The sequence below is a fragment of the Schistocerca serialis genome, chromosome 5 (genome assembly GCF_023864345.2).
Source record: "Schistocerca serialis cubense isolate TAMUIC-IGC-003099 chromosome 5, iqSchSeri2.2, whole genome shotgun sequence".
NCBI lineage: Eukaryota > Metazoa > Arthropoda > Insecta > Orthoptera > Acrididae > Schistocerca > Schistocerca serialis.
In genome coordinates this window covers 469,051,479-469,066,049 of record NC_064642.1, presented here as the reverse complement: position 1 = coordinate 469,066,049, position 14,571 = coordinate 469,051,479, and the positions used below count along the sequence as shown (strand labels likewise).

At 41.9% G+C, this 14,571-nt stretch overlaps 1 protein-coding gene across 3 annotated transcripts in view; it reads right to left on the bottom strand.

The window, feature by feature from the left end:
* LOC126481435 (probable tubulin polyglutamylase ttll-15) overlaps positions 1–14,571 on the bottom strand; it is a 71,248-nt gene that overhangs the window by 32,774 nt on the left and 23,903 nt on the right. For all 3 annotated transcript variants that reach the window (XM_050105189.1, XM_050105190.1, XM_050105191.1), the window contains exon 5: positions 6,079–6,308. In XM_050105189.1, coding sequence (XP_049961146.1) covers positions 6,079–6,308 — 230 coding nt within the window. The remainder of the gene's footprint in view (positions 1–6,078; positions 6,309–14,571) is intronic.

The window sequence follows — 14,571 nt, the reverse complement described above, 5'->3', positions numbered from 1 at the left end:
GTGTGAAAATGCAGTTGTCGAAACTCTGGGCGGAGAAAAAAAGCTCGTCTTCCACCTTTCTTTTTTTTTTAATTTATTTACTGATGCAGAGGTTTTGGCGCCAGTATTTATCTTTGTGTCCACAAACCATGCCTGTGTAGCGCTACATATATTCGAGGGCAGTTAGTTGTGGCGGCACCTACCAACATTTTTCAGAACTTCCACTTGTTTTGCACCCGATTCTAAGCCGCAGGCGGTTTTTTGGATTACAAAAAGCGGAAAAAAAGTGCGGCTTAGATTCAAGTAAATACGGTAGAGGCGAGCGTATTTCAGTTCTTGGCACATGTAGTTTACCAGCACAATACCATAATGTGACCAGGACAATTCTGTTGCATGTTATAGCTGCACACTCATGCGAAAACATTTTTGGACTGGACTGCTTCAATTTGATCGGACTCAGCACCCAAAACAATGTGTTAGCAATTAGTGATTGTCCTACTAGTGCTGCTGCTGCTGTTGCCCCTCAGTGACAAGTTCCCAGAATTGTTAAGCGATGGCTTGGGCTGCATCCGTGAGTATGTTGCGCACGTCACGCTGAAGGCAAGTGCCCGGCCACGTTTTTGCAAAGCACGATCAGTGCCTCCCGCATTGCGCGATCAAGTGGCAGCCGAACTCTGTTCCTTGCAAAATGAGGGGGTGATTGCGCCCGTTAGTGCTAGTCAGTGGGCCTCCCCATTAGTTGTGCTAATGAAGCCCAATGGTTCCTTGGGTCTGTGTGTGGACTTCAAGAGTACAGTGAATCCATAAACGATTGCAGATAGCTATCCTCTCCCTCGCCCAGAGGAACAGATGGACAAATTGGGGCATGGGCAGATACTATTCCAAGACTGACATACGGGATGCGTATTTGCAAATTCCTTTAGATGAACCACCCCAGGACATTTTTGTGATCAACACTCACTTGGGTCTTTTTAAGTATTTACACCTCCCCTTTGGCAGCTCATCAGCTCCTGCTATTTTTCATCATTACTTGTCGCAACTGACTGTCAAAGTCCCTTTTTGCTCCAATTATCTGGACAACATCATAGTTGCCGGTCGTACTCCAGATGAACACTTGCAGAATTTGCGTTGCCTATTTTCGGTGTTGTCAGAGACAGGCCTCAAAGTGAACAAAGACAAATGTGTGTTTTTCGTACAGAAATAGAATATTTGGGACATGTAATCAATGCACAAGGTGTCAATCCATTGCAGTCACACCTTTGTGCCATTGCCAACCTTCCCTCACCTAAAAACTTGTCCAAATTGCAATCTGTGTTGGGCGAGATTAACTATTATCATCGGTTCATCCCCAATGCTACACAAATAGCTGCACCGTTGCACCAATTACGCCAGCGCAACGTTCCGTTTGTGTGGTCTGCCGAATGCGAAGCGGCTTTTCAGAAACTGAAAAACGCCCTCTTGAGTGCTCGTTGCCTAGTCCATTTCGATCCCTCTCAACCAGTTGTGCTTGCTGTGGATGCATCATCCTATGGTTTACGTGCTGTGTTGTCGCATCATGTTGGATCTGCTGATCGACCGATAGCTTTTGCTTCTAAATTGCTTACCGCCGCACAACAAAACTATTCGCAAATTGAAAAAGAAGCCTTTGCAATCATATATGGGGTCATGAAGTTCCATGACTATTTGTATGGCTGAAAATTTTTTCTAGTGACGAACCATAAGTCTCCAAAGTCGTTGTCCATCCTGCCAAGCCGGTCCCCTCCCCCACCTCTCACCTGCCCTCCGTCTAACCTGCAGCACTTCACTGCCCGCCACCCCCCTCCCCACTCCAGCCTCCTCCTTACCCCCCACCCAGTCGCCACTCCGATCATGCACTGATGTTGCTGCTTGCAGGGTGGTTTCAGTTGCCTGGGACTGCAGTCGTGTGTGTGTGTGTGTGTGTGTGTGTGTGTGTCTATTGTTGACGAAGGCCTTAATGGTCAAAAGCTTTAAATGTGAGTGTCTTTTTGTTCTGCCTATCTGTGACTCAGCACTCAGCATCTCCACTCTATGGTGAGTAGCAACTTTCTTTCTCATAATATTGTTATTTCCATTTTGGGTTTTCCATTGTTTCATTATTACTGGAAAAAGACATACCAGACCTAAAACCAATGAAAATATAGCAGGATAGCTATTTTATTTATTTTTTTATCTTATTCAGGTTCCATGCTAGTCTAAGATACTTGGTCAGGGAATAAGTCAATACATGGTTTACAGAATGATAATTAGTAAATTTATAAGGAAAAGAACTGAAGAATTAATAAAACACAAAATTGTAAATGACACATTACAGAGAGTATTTCTCAACTACTGGGAGGACTCCTCTGCACAACAGAAGAAGTGTGTCACAAGAAAACCTATCACCTTAATATCGGTAGATTTGGGGTTTATCAGTCAACTTGTTCAGTTATGCTGGAAGCTTATTGAAAATGAAACCTGCTGAATGGTGGACGCTTAACTGTACAATGCTTAAGGAAGTGTTAGCCATGCTTAAGGATGGTTGGTTGGTTTGGGAAAGGATACCAGACAGCGTGGTCATCGGTCTCATTGCATTAAGGAAGGATTGGGAAGGAAGTCGGCCGTGCCCTTTCAGAGTAACCATCCCGGCATTTGCCTGGAGTGATTTAGGGAAATCACGGAAAACCTAAATCAGGATGGCTGGACGTGGGATTGAACCATCGTCCTCCCGAATGCGAGTCCAGTGTCTAACCACTGCGCCACCTCGCTCGGTCATGCTTAAGGAAGTGTTAACCAAGTGTAAATGGTTTTTTCATTTAATGTTCACTGAATTTATGTTGCAGTTTCCTCTGAATGAGTCAACATTGTCAACAACAAATCCCTTCAAGCAGCTCAGGAATGGCAGAGATAAATTTTGAGACATCTGAACAATGGCCAATGCAAAATTCACAAACTGGCATCATAGATCAGCCCGACTGCCCTTTTCTGGACTACAAATACTCCTGATGGGTGCACAGAGTTGCCTCAAAATATGATAGCATAAGAGATAATAAAGTAAAAGTAAGGAAAAGTAAAAAATCCTTTACATTTCAATGAAGATTAGTCTTATAGTGAAAATAGCACCATTCAGTTTCTGCACAAGATTTTTAATGCGATAATTCCAAGAAAGCTTTTTGTCTACCCTCAGACCCAAGAATTTAAAATGCTTCACTTTACTGAGAGCTCACCTAGGGCCAATAAAATTTCTTTATTACAAGAATTGTGTGTTAGAAACTGCATGCATTCATTGCATTTTGTTACACTAAAGCATTAATTTGTTCTCTGAAAACCACATTCTGATACTACCACATACCTTATTAACTAAATTACATTCATTCATTGAATGTCTTCCATGATAACAGTTGTGATTTTATAATATGCATATACCAAGAATAGCAATGGACCCAGAACAGAATCTTGTGGCACCCACCACCCTTCTCCTTCTCCTTCTCCTTCTCCTACTCCTCTTACTCTTCCTCTTCCTCCTCCTCCTCCTCCTCCTCCTCCGCCTCCTCCTCCCTCCCATTTCACATGACTGCAATCAGATTCAAATCTATTCTGTGTTTGTTGGCACTGGTGGAAACACTTCTCTTTCCTACTTTCCAGATATGAAATCATTGGCTTCCCTTTGCATTGTTGCATTTCCTTCTTTAATTAATAAACTGGAGTATTTCACAATTATTCATAGGTATTTGACTTCCTTCTTTTCTACATTTATTGTAGCCTTTCCAAATTTAATTATTTCCTGCTTTGATATGTTACGCCCCACACTTCCTCTACCGAAATTCCACCACCACTTTCGCCAAGTCCATTGGTCACTGAGAGAAACTCCTCTTAATCTGTCTCCCACAACTACATTTTCAACCAATTAGGTATCCAAACCTGACAACATCTTGCATTTTTAACCATGATAAGGTACAGGTAATTTCTTCTTGTGCTTCTTGCTCTTTTACAGGCATTCTTTCTTCTCATGTGATTTTGGGAAACGATCCCGAAAAAAAACTGACTGAAACTTATTACAGAAGTCTAGGAGAGTCTCAGTGAACCTTTCATTCTACAGTGGCTTGTCTTTTGTGTGTAAATGCTCTTACTGATTGAATCATTCAGTTAAATCTCAAGATCTGCTCCAAAGCTTCAACTGGCCAATAACTCTTGACTGCTTTCCCTACTTCACAAATGCTCTCCTGCATACCTTGGAAACAAGGGCCTATGATATGAAGTGCAGCAGATGGGAATGTGTCTGCTAATGTATAAGAATGGACAGATAGATGGCAGTAGTTAACCAAAAATCTGTATAAAAGACAATGGAGATGAGGTGTCCCTTAGCATGAAATAAGAAAATGAAAGAAAGAAGTTAAAGTTATAGGTTCCATCAGTTTTAAGGTTTTTAGAGATGTCATATATGCTCAGACTGAACAAAGATGAGAAAGGAATTTGGTGACAGCCCGTTTTGAGGAACAATCCCACCATTCACCTTCACTAAGAGAAATAATGGAAAACCTAAATCAGGACGGTAAGATAAGTCATCTGAGTCCCAGTGTTCCAAAATAGGTGGCTGTGCCAAATCAGTTGGTGAAATGATGAGAAGAAGAACAGATCTGTGCTGAAGAATCAGGCGATACTAGTAATTCATCATAACCCGAAAGATTTGAGCAGAAACACGTAAAAATAACTTCAGAATGACTGAAATCAGTGTGTAGTATAAGAAGTAGAATTTACTTTGAACTAGTGTCAAAATTTATTGAACAGGAGGACTGCCAGCAGATTTCCAGAAAAGAAATCTCAAGGTATTACTAATAAATGAATTAGCAAGAATTATTAGACACCGACTCTAGCTTCTGTATAGAATAATATTTTGGGGGAGGGGGGGGGGGAGACAAAGAGATACAGAAAGAGAGAGAGGGGGGGAGAAAGGGGGGAGGAGAGAGGGAGTAAGGAGGAAGGGAGGGAGAGAGGGAGGGAGAGGGAGAGGGAGAGGGAGAGGGAGAGAGAAACTAATCAAGAAAAAGATATGTTTCAGAAAAGCACAAATGGTCCGGCACAACAATTTTAATCTTGTAATTAGTAAAAGTGGAAAGAAGTATAAAAGAAAACCAGAATACAGTCATCCCACTTATGGACTCACAGAATGCATTCAACACAGGAAAGCAGAAGAAATGTTTGAAATTTAAAGATGAATTGAATAAAGTGTAAGAAATTAAAAGGATCAAAAATCAAAGTTCATATTAAGAAAGGTGTAGCTTATCACAACAGCATACATCAAGAACCAATGAGAGAAACTAAGAACAAAAACAAAAATAAAGTATCAGAACAGGATTAGAAGTGCATTTGCTACACAATAAACGATAAGGTTCACAAATAATTTAGTACTTCTCACTGAAAGTAAGGAAGACTTAGAAGAATTGTGCACTGTAATGGATAGGCTGTTTAGCACACACTTTACACTATACACTAAAATAAAGGCAAAACTGATTAAGAGTAAGAATTCGATGAACACTGCAATTAGGGATAACACAGAAGCATAAATGAAATAATCCTGCTCTAGAGAGCAGATTACGCAAGTTAGTGGAAGCAATGGCGATATCAGAAGCAGATCAGCATTGGTATAAAAACATTTCGTCGCTATAACTATTCATGTATTGGCATATAAATATTAAGTATATATGTATATACTATATATGTAACAAAGATGATCTGAATGGCAAAGATGAGGACAGAATCCAATGGAAAACTCTCGCCAAAGGGATGGTAATGTTACTAAAACCAAATTGCCTAAGTTGTTGGGTGCAGTAAAAATACAGAGGCAAAAACACTAATACAAGATATGAAAAGTTGGAGGACATTCTAAAACCAATCAGGATTTCATGACTCACGGCAGTTAAATTATAAAAGGGAATGAGATTGAAATGGCTAATTTATTGTTAGTCAGTCTTGATCATCTTCACACCCATGCACTTTTGTCTCTCTTTAACACCGTATGCCTGACTTCACTAGTATACATCTCCTGTTAGCAATGAATATATTCGATATTTCTATAATACAAAAGATTACAAATGTACCAACCTGAAGAGAATGTCTCCACCATATACATACAATCGAAGTGGATCAACAGAAGTGAGTACTGTATATACACCAATATCAAACTTGTAACCATCAATAAGAAGTGGATTGCTTACATACTCTTGTACAAAAGTACCATCATCATTAAGATTCATCTCATCAAGTGAGAGAATTTTAATTCCTCGGTGTTGATTATGCTTCTGCACAAACACAGCAGCAGGCTTGGATGCAGCCTGTAACAGAAAGGTATTACTAGGTTGTCACTAACAACACTTCAATTTTACAAATTCACAACTGCAAAGGTTTCTGAATGACATCCCTATTAAAAAATAGTAATTTAAGAGAAGCTTCTAGATGGAGAGTCTCAGTTTGTAGACAGTAGGTGACAAAATCTAGTAAACACTTAACAGCTTTAGATGCTAAATCAATCAGCCTAGTAAAATTACATCCAACTGTTCATTTGAGAGACAAAATCTATATCTCAGATTATTCATATTCATTATAAGTGGGATTGAGGGAGGGAGGGAGACAGAACCACCATTTTAGGAACCCCATTTCTGCAATAGATTTTGCCTTGGCCTTACTTCAGCACTGAAGCTTACTGAGTCGATCAGTTAAAATATAACCTGAAAAATATTTCCTGGCAAGAGTTTAGTATATCATTGTGAACATAGCTATGCAGAAGGCATTCTAAGGTAATATAGGTTTGAAGTGAATAAAAGCTACACATAATGTGTGATTAACTATTTGTGTGGAGCAATTACATATTCTCATCACTGACTTATTTGGGATAGAAAAATGATTGTAATCTGAGAAAGTGATTAACTTAAAGTATTAAGCGCAAGTTTTTGTAATCCTATCTGGGAGGCTAGAATTTCAGAATTGATATTCAGACTATTTTATTTTGCTGTTAGATGAACCCGCTGCAGGTGTCAATATTAAAGATCCAGATTATTCAGTTAAAAGCTTACAATAAATAGAAAGTTTATCCAGTGCCCTCAGTCTCCAGATAAGATGAGTGTTATTATTGTACTGAATATCAGCACCTGAAACTAAAGTACCATTACATATACATTATACTCATATATTTGTTGAAGTGCTTTGCACGCACTACTACAACCACTTCCAGAGCAGGGCTGTTCTACGGGATGCAGAACAAGAAATTGAGCTAGCCAGTCAGTGGGCTTAATTTATTTACTGCAGAAGATAGTCAATCAAGAGAAGAACCTTGTGTAGTGGAGCACTGAAACCTTCTAGGATAAAAGAAATCCCTATTATACTCACATAAAACCATAGATAAGCATCAATGGTGCTATTTCTATAAATGAATACACTACAATGCACACGCGAAAGACATGGCTGTCATGTGTTTTCACCTACAAGAATACCACCTTCATTATGCCTCACCCAAAGTTATCTCTTTGCTGACATGTGATAATATGTCCTAACTTCTTGTTAAATTAAAACATATCTTACACAGACCAGGCATACTGACTTATGGAAAAACAGTGACTGTCTTGTAATTCTCTTCATTTTATGTTTCAGCCTTAGGTGACACAAGTGGTATCATTACTAGTTCTGACTTATTATCCAGTTATCATTACGATTCATTTAAAAAGAAAGAAAACAGGGAGTAGTAAAATGCAAGGAAACTAAACCACAAATCAAACTAACTTTTATGCATGATTCCATGTTCTTGAATCCTCTCCATGGACTACTACCTTAACGTTGGTGGGGAGGTCTGCATGTCTCAGTGACCCACTGAGCTAAGGTGGTGGGAGCTATGCTCCTGTAGGGTCACCCATGTCAGACAGGTCAGTTGGTGAGATTCCAGGCAAAGTGTAGTCCCACCAGGGGGCTCCTGTATTGGGAATATGTGGGTGCAACCACATGGGCCCTTAGCTAAGTCTGACATTACTTCCACTTACTTGTGTCAGGCTTCTTCTGTTTTCTTTCCTATCAGCCTCCCTTGGCCAACTCTTGGTTTCTTTCAATGCCAACAGTATTAGGTTTCAAGGCCCAAGGGTGTCTTTCACTTTCCTCTCTACTATCCTAACCTCGACCCAATGGTGAAACAAGCGGAAGAAGACTTTTATCTCTCAGGTACTCAACGATCTTGGAGGCAGAAGAGGTCATGGCAGACGGACCAACTGTAAAGGCGCCGCTCAGCCATCATTAAGCTCACAGCAGTCCGTTGCAATTCTGGTACCTCTAGTCATATGTTTTATACATATGTGCCGTGATGAACTGTTCCAGAATCATAGCGTGTGGGTTGGGCCTACTCCTTGCAAGCTGTAATCCACTGTAAACAAAATCATGCAAATGGCAGTTTCTCCTGTCATTTTCTTTAAAGCCCAATGGCGATGGTGTGAGGACAGAGGTATCAGGCTTTGAGTGACGCTGGAAGCTACTAGTCTGGACCTGAACATTGGCAGCAGGTGTGCGATGGTCACCTCCCTGAGAACCCGTGTGACTACTCGGGGATCTGGTCCTGCATCTGTGACTGGGTAGGCCTATTTGGGATGACTGCTGCCCACCCTGAATGGGGAAGGCCCTAGAAAATGTGGGCTAAACATCAGAAGTCACACCTGAACCAGGCTGGGAATCCACACCCAGGTGGTCACTCCTTATACTGCAGATGAAAACCAAAGAAGAATGAAATGATAATGACTATAGGAACATGGAATGTCAGGACCCTCCTGGACATGAACAGTAAGAGACCAGAGAGAAGAACTGCTCTTATCAGCCATGAACTAGCTAGGCTAGATATAGATATAGCTGCCTTGAATGAAACTAGACTATCAGGTGAAGGACACATCACTGAGGCAAGTTCAGGGTACACCATCTACTGGAAAGGAAAGGATGCAGGAAAGCCACGCATCCATGGGTAGGACTTGCTGTAAAAACAAAAATAGTGAATGCACATCAACTCTCACCCATTTCAATTAATGAAAGGCTCATAACTCTTAGAATACCCCTAGGTTCAAACAGCTTCATCACCTTTGTCTCTGCATATGCTCCTACTTTAGATAATGATGAAGATTCAAAGAATCAGTTCTACCACTAGCTGAACAGTACCCTCTCTAAGATACCTGTTAAAGATAAATTAATCCTACTGGGTGACTTCAGTGCCAGAGTGGGAAGGGACAAATGTTTTTGGAGAGACATCACGAATACACAAGGGGCCGGAAACTGCAATGCAAATTGGCTATTACTTCTTGGTTTATATGCTGAGTACAAGCTCTTCATCATCAATATGCAATTCCGCTTGCCTAACTGCTATAAGACCACATGGATGCACCCACGCTCCAACACTAGCATCTTATAGACTATGTCATCATTTGACCATGTGACAAGAAAGACATTCTCATCACAAAAACAGCTCGAAACATCGATGATTGCTGGACTGATCATATACTTTTAGTTAGCTGTCTGAGGTTACAAAAGTACTGTAAGCTACGATTCCACTTCTCAAACCCACCACACAGAAAACTCAACATCAACAACCTGCAGAACAAATACGTTCACTCACACTTCCAAGACAAGCTGTCAGAACAATTCCACAAATCTCCAGCAATCACAGATTATGTCGAACAACAATGGACCACATTAAAGATCATCATCAAAGGGGCTGCAGAGAATGTGCCATCATCACTGCAAAGTGGGACGCTTGCTCCAGATCTGTCCTGCACAGAAAAGAAAACACTTTAAGAGCTCAAGCAGAAATGTCAGAGTGAAATACAAGCAATCAAGAACAAATGGTGGCAACAAAAAGCCTCTGAACTCCAAAATTTTGCCGTCTGCTTCACATCTGCTGTGCAGCGAGCTACGTTAATTTAAGTATTAACTGTATTTTTCTTACTTGTCACTTCTTCTTCCGTGTGTTTTTGCTTTTAGGAAGCTTTAATTGTTGAGTGCTAGTAATAGTGTTCCATAGATTTTGTGTTTGTTTTGAATACAGTCAGAGAGAGTCCCTTTAGTCAACCATAGTGCCAGTAGTGCTAGTGCTTGTTTTCAATACAGTCCAGAGACAGGTAGTGCTATTTTCATTGTTTTCTACAAGAAGTGTCTAGCAACCACAGTTTAGTCAACTATCAGCCACCTTTAGTGAATTAGCAATCTAGTTAAAAGTTGATTAGCTCTCTACAGTAAATTGATTTCTTAGGATGGATAGGATGTGTGACTGCTGTGTACGGATGCAGGAGGAGCTGGCCACTGTTCACGAACAGCTGAACATGTTGATGGCCGCGGTCAGACATCTTCAGGCTGCTGCCTCGCAGTGTAGCGGCAGTGGGGAGTCTGATGCATTGCAGGGTACACCCCAGGTGTTACATGCTTCACCCACTGTCCCCGCTGTCGAGACATCTTTGCGGGTACCGGGCTCGGTTGGGCCACCCTCTCCCCAAGGGGAGTGGCGGGTTCAACGGCATTTGCGGCGCACGAGGCGGAGGGTCAATGTGGAAGCTGGCCGTGTGGCATCGCCCGCTCTGCCTGTCAGGGGACATGTGGCCGCTCCTTCAGCAAGGTTCGAGCAGGCACACAGGGAGAGGGGTTTATTAGTTATTGGGAGCTCCAACATTAGGCGGGTGATGGAGCCCCTTCAGGAAATAGCAGAAAGGACGGGGAAGAAGGCCAGTGTTCACTCTGTCTGCTTGCCAGGGGGTCTCATCTGAGATGTGGAGGAGGCCTTGCCGGCAGCGATAGAGAGCACTGGGTGCACCCGACTGCAAATTGTTGCTCATGTCGGCACCAATGACTCCTGCCATCTGGGTTCAAAGGTCATCCTCAGTTCGTACAGGCAGTTGGCGAAATTGGTGAAGGCGGAAAGCCTCACTCGCGGGGTGGAATCTGAGCTAACTATCTGAAGTATCGTTCCCAGAACCGATCACGGTCCTCTGGTTTGGAGCCGAGTAGAAGGCTTAAACCAGAGGCTCAGACGATTCTGCGGAGATCTGGGGTGCAAATTTCTCGACCTCCGCTATCGGATGGAGAAATGTAGGGTCCGCCCGAATAGGTCAGGCGTGCACTACATGCAGGAAGCGGCTACAAGGGTAACAGAGTACGTGTGGAGTGCACATGTGGGTTTTTTAGGTTAGAGAATTCCCTCCCTAGGCCCGACAAGATGCCTCCTGAGATGTGGCAAGGTAGTAGAGTAGGCAAAATGCAACAGGGAACAACAATATTAATGTGCTAATAGTAAACTGCAGGAGCGTCTATAGAAAGGTCCCAGAACTGCTCTCATTAATAAACAGTCACAATGCCCATATAGTACTAGGGACAGAAAGTTGGCTGAAACCAGACGTAAACAGTAATGAAATCCTAAACTCAGATTGGAATGTATACCGCAGAGACAGGCTGGACAGTGGAGGGGGAGGCATGTTTATAGCGATAAGAAGTGCAATAGTATCGAAGGAAATTGACAGAGATCCGAAATGTGAAATAATTTGGGTGAAGGTCATGGTTAAAGCAGGCTCAGACATGGTAATTGGATGTCTCTATAGGCCACATGGCTCAGCAGCTGTTGTGGCTGAGCACCTGAAGGATAATTTGGAAAATATTTCGAGTAGATTTCCCCACGATGTTATAGATTTTAATTTGCCGGATATAGACTGGGAGACTCAAACGTTCATAACGGGTGGCAGGGACAAAGAATCCAGTGAAATTTTTTTAAGTGCTTTATCTGAAAACTACCTTGAGCAGTTAAACAGAGAACCGACTTGTGGCGATAACATATTAGACCTTCTGGTGACAAACAAACTTGAACTATTTGAAACAGTTAACGCAGAACAGGGAATCAGCGATCATAAAGCGGTTACTGCATCAATGATTTCAGCCGTAAATAGAAATATTAAAAAAGGTAGGAAGATTTTTCTTTTTAGCTAAAGTGACAAAAAGCAGATTTCAGAGTACCTGACGGCTCAACACAAAAGTTTTGTCTCAAGTACAGATAGTGTTGAGGATCAGTGGACAAAGTTCAAAACCATCATACAATATGCGTTAGATGAGTATGTGCCAACCAAGATCGTAAGAGATGGAAAAGAGCCACCGTGGTACAACAACCGAGTTAGAAAACTGCTGCGGAAGCATAGGGAACTTCACAGCAAGCATAAACATAGCCAAAGCCTTGTAGACAAACAAAAATTACGCGAAGCGAAATGTAGTGTGAGGAGGGCTATGCGAGAGGCGTTCAATGAATTCGAAAGTAAAGTTCTATGTACTGACCTGGCAGAAAATCCTAAGAAATTTTAGTCTTATGTCAAAGCGGTAGGTGGATCAAAACAAAATGTCCAGACACTCTCTGACCAAAATGGTACTGAAACAGAGGATGACAGACTAGAGGCCGAAATACTAAATGTCTTTTTCCAAAGCTGTTTCACAGAGGAAGACTGCACTTCTCTAGATTGTCGCACTGATGACAAAATGGTAGATATCGAAATAGATGACAGAGGGATAGAGAAACAATTAAAGTCGCTCAAAAGAGGAAAGGCCGCTGGACCCGATGGGATACCAGTTCGATTTTACACAGAGTACGCGAAGGAACTTGCCCCCAGTCTTGCAGCGGTGTACCGTAGGTCTCTAGAAGAGTGTAGCGTTCCAAAGGATTGGAAAAGGGCACAGGTCATCGCCGTTTTCAAGAAGGGATGTCGAACAGATGTGCAGAACTATAGACCTATACCTCTAACGTCGATCAGTTGTAGAATTTTGGAACACGTATTATGTTCGAGTATAATGACTTTTCTGGAGACTAAAAATCTACTCTGTAGGAATCAGCATTGGGTTTCGAAAAAGACGGTCGTGTGAAACCCAGCTCGCGCTATTCATCCACGAGACTCAGAGGGCCATAGACACGGGTTCCCAGGTAGATGCCGTGTTTCTTGACTTCCAGAAGGCGTTCGACACAGTTCCCCACAGTCGTTTAATGAACAAAGTAAGAGCATATGGACTATCAGACCGATTGTGTGATTGGGTTGAAGAGTTCCTAGGTAACAGAATGCAGCATGTCATTCTCAATGGAGAGAAGTCTTCCGAAGTAAAAGTGATTTCACGTGTGCCGCAGGGGAGTGTCGTAGGACCGTTGCTATTCACAATATACATAAATGACCTTGTGGATGACATCAGAAGTTCACTGAGGCTTTTTGCGGATGATGCTGTGGTATATCGAGGGGTTGTAACAGTATTCAGTTAAAAGCATACAATAAATAGAAAGCTTATCCAGTGCCCTCAGTCTCCCGATAAGATGAGTGTTATTATTGTACTGAATATCAGCACCTGAAACTAAAGTATCATTACATATACATTATAGTCATATATTTGTTCAAGTGCTTGGCATGCACTATTACAACCACTTCCTGAGCAGGGTTGTTCTAAGGTATTCAGATCAAGAAATTGAGCTAGCCAGTCAGTGGGCTGTCCCATAGATACTCCTACCACCACCTACTCCAGTCTGGTCACTAATATCACCTATTCCATCAAAGCCAGGGCTACCTGTGAAACCAGTCAGGTAATCTACAAGCTAAGCTGGACCCACTGTGCTGCATGCTATGTAGGCATGACAATCAACAAGCTGTCTGTCTGCATGAACGGCCATCAACAAACGGTGGCCAAGAAACAAGTGGATCACCCTGTTGCTTAACATGCATCCAAACATGATACCCTCCATTTCAGTGACTGCTTCATAGCCTGTACCATATGGATCCTTCCCACCAATGCCAGCTTTTCTGAATTGCGCAAGTGGGAACTTTCTCTGCAATGCATCCTACGTTCCTGTAACCCTTCTGTCTTTTTGTTGTGCCTATCTGATACTCAGCATCCCTGCTACTTGTTGAGCAGCAACCTTCTATTTCATAATATTGTTTCATACCATCCTGGAGTTTCCATTGTTTGAACAGAAGAATATTTATTTATGCAAATCTAAAATTTAGAACATTTTACGCCAACAATGGATGACACAGCCAGTGAGCAACACATGTGAACATACACTGGGAAATTAAGCCTAAAAAGCAGTCCAACTAGTTTACTGTTTGGTTTAGTCTACTTGATGAAAATATTGTGATTAAGCAGCTGCAACAAATTGTAGTAACAAGTGAACGGAAATGTTTTGGCTAGTAAAGATTCCTCAGAGATTGTCTGTGTGAAAACTGCAGTTGGTGACATAATTACAGCATTGCTATAAGCAAACCAGAGCTGCATGCTGTTTGGTTAGAGATGTGTCAGACTGTTGCTCACAAGTGGTATCCAGATGCCCCATATTGGTTGGGCAACCTTAGCAAGCAGAAAGAGAAAACATGGTGATATACTGCAAGCTAAGGCAGTGGGGACTGTGGATGTCCCTCAGTTGGCTGTTACAGGAAATGTGATCTTTTAGACACAGCAGTGAAATATGTGTGCATACTGGTTAGCAGATAACACAAAATAGAGCAGCAGATCAACAGAGAGTAGAATTTAAAGACTCTGACCAGCAGTCATTGCTTCAGCTTGGTTTTAATGTTGCTCTTA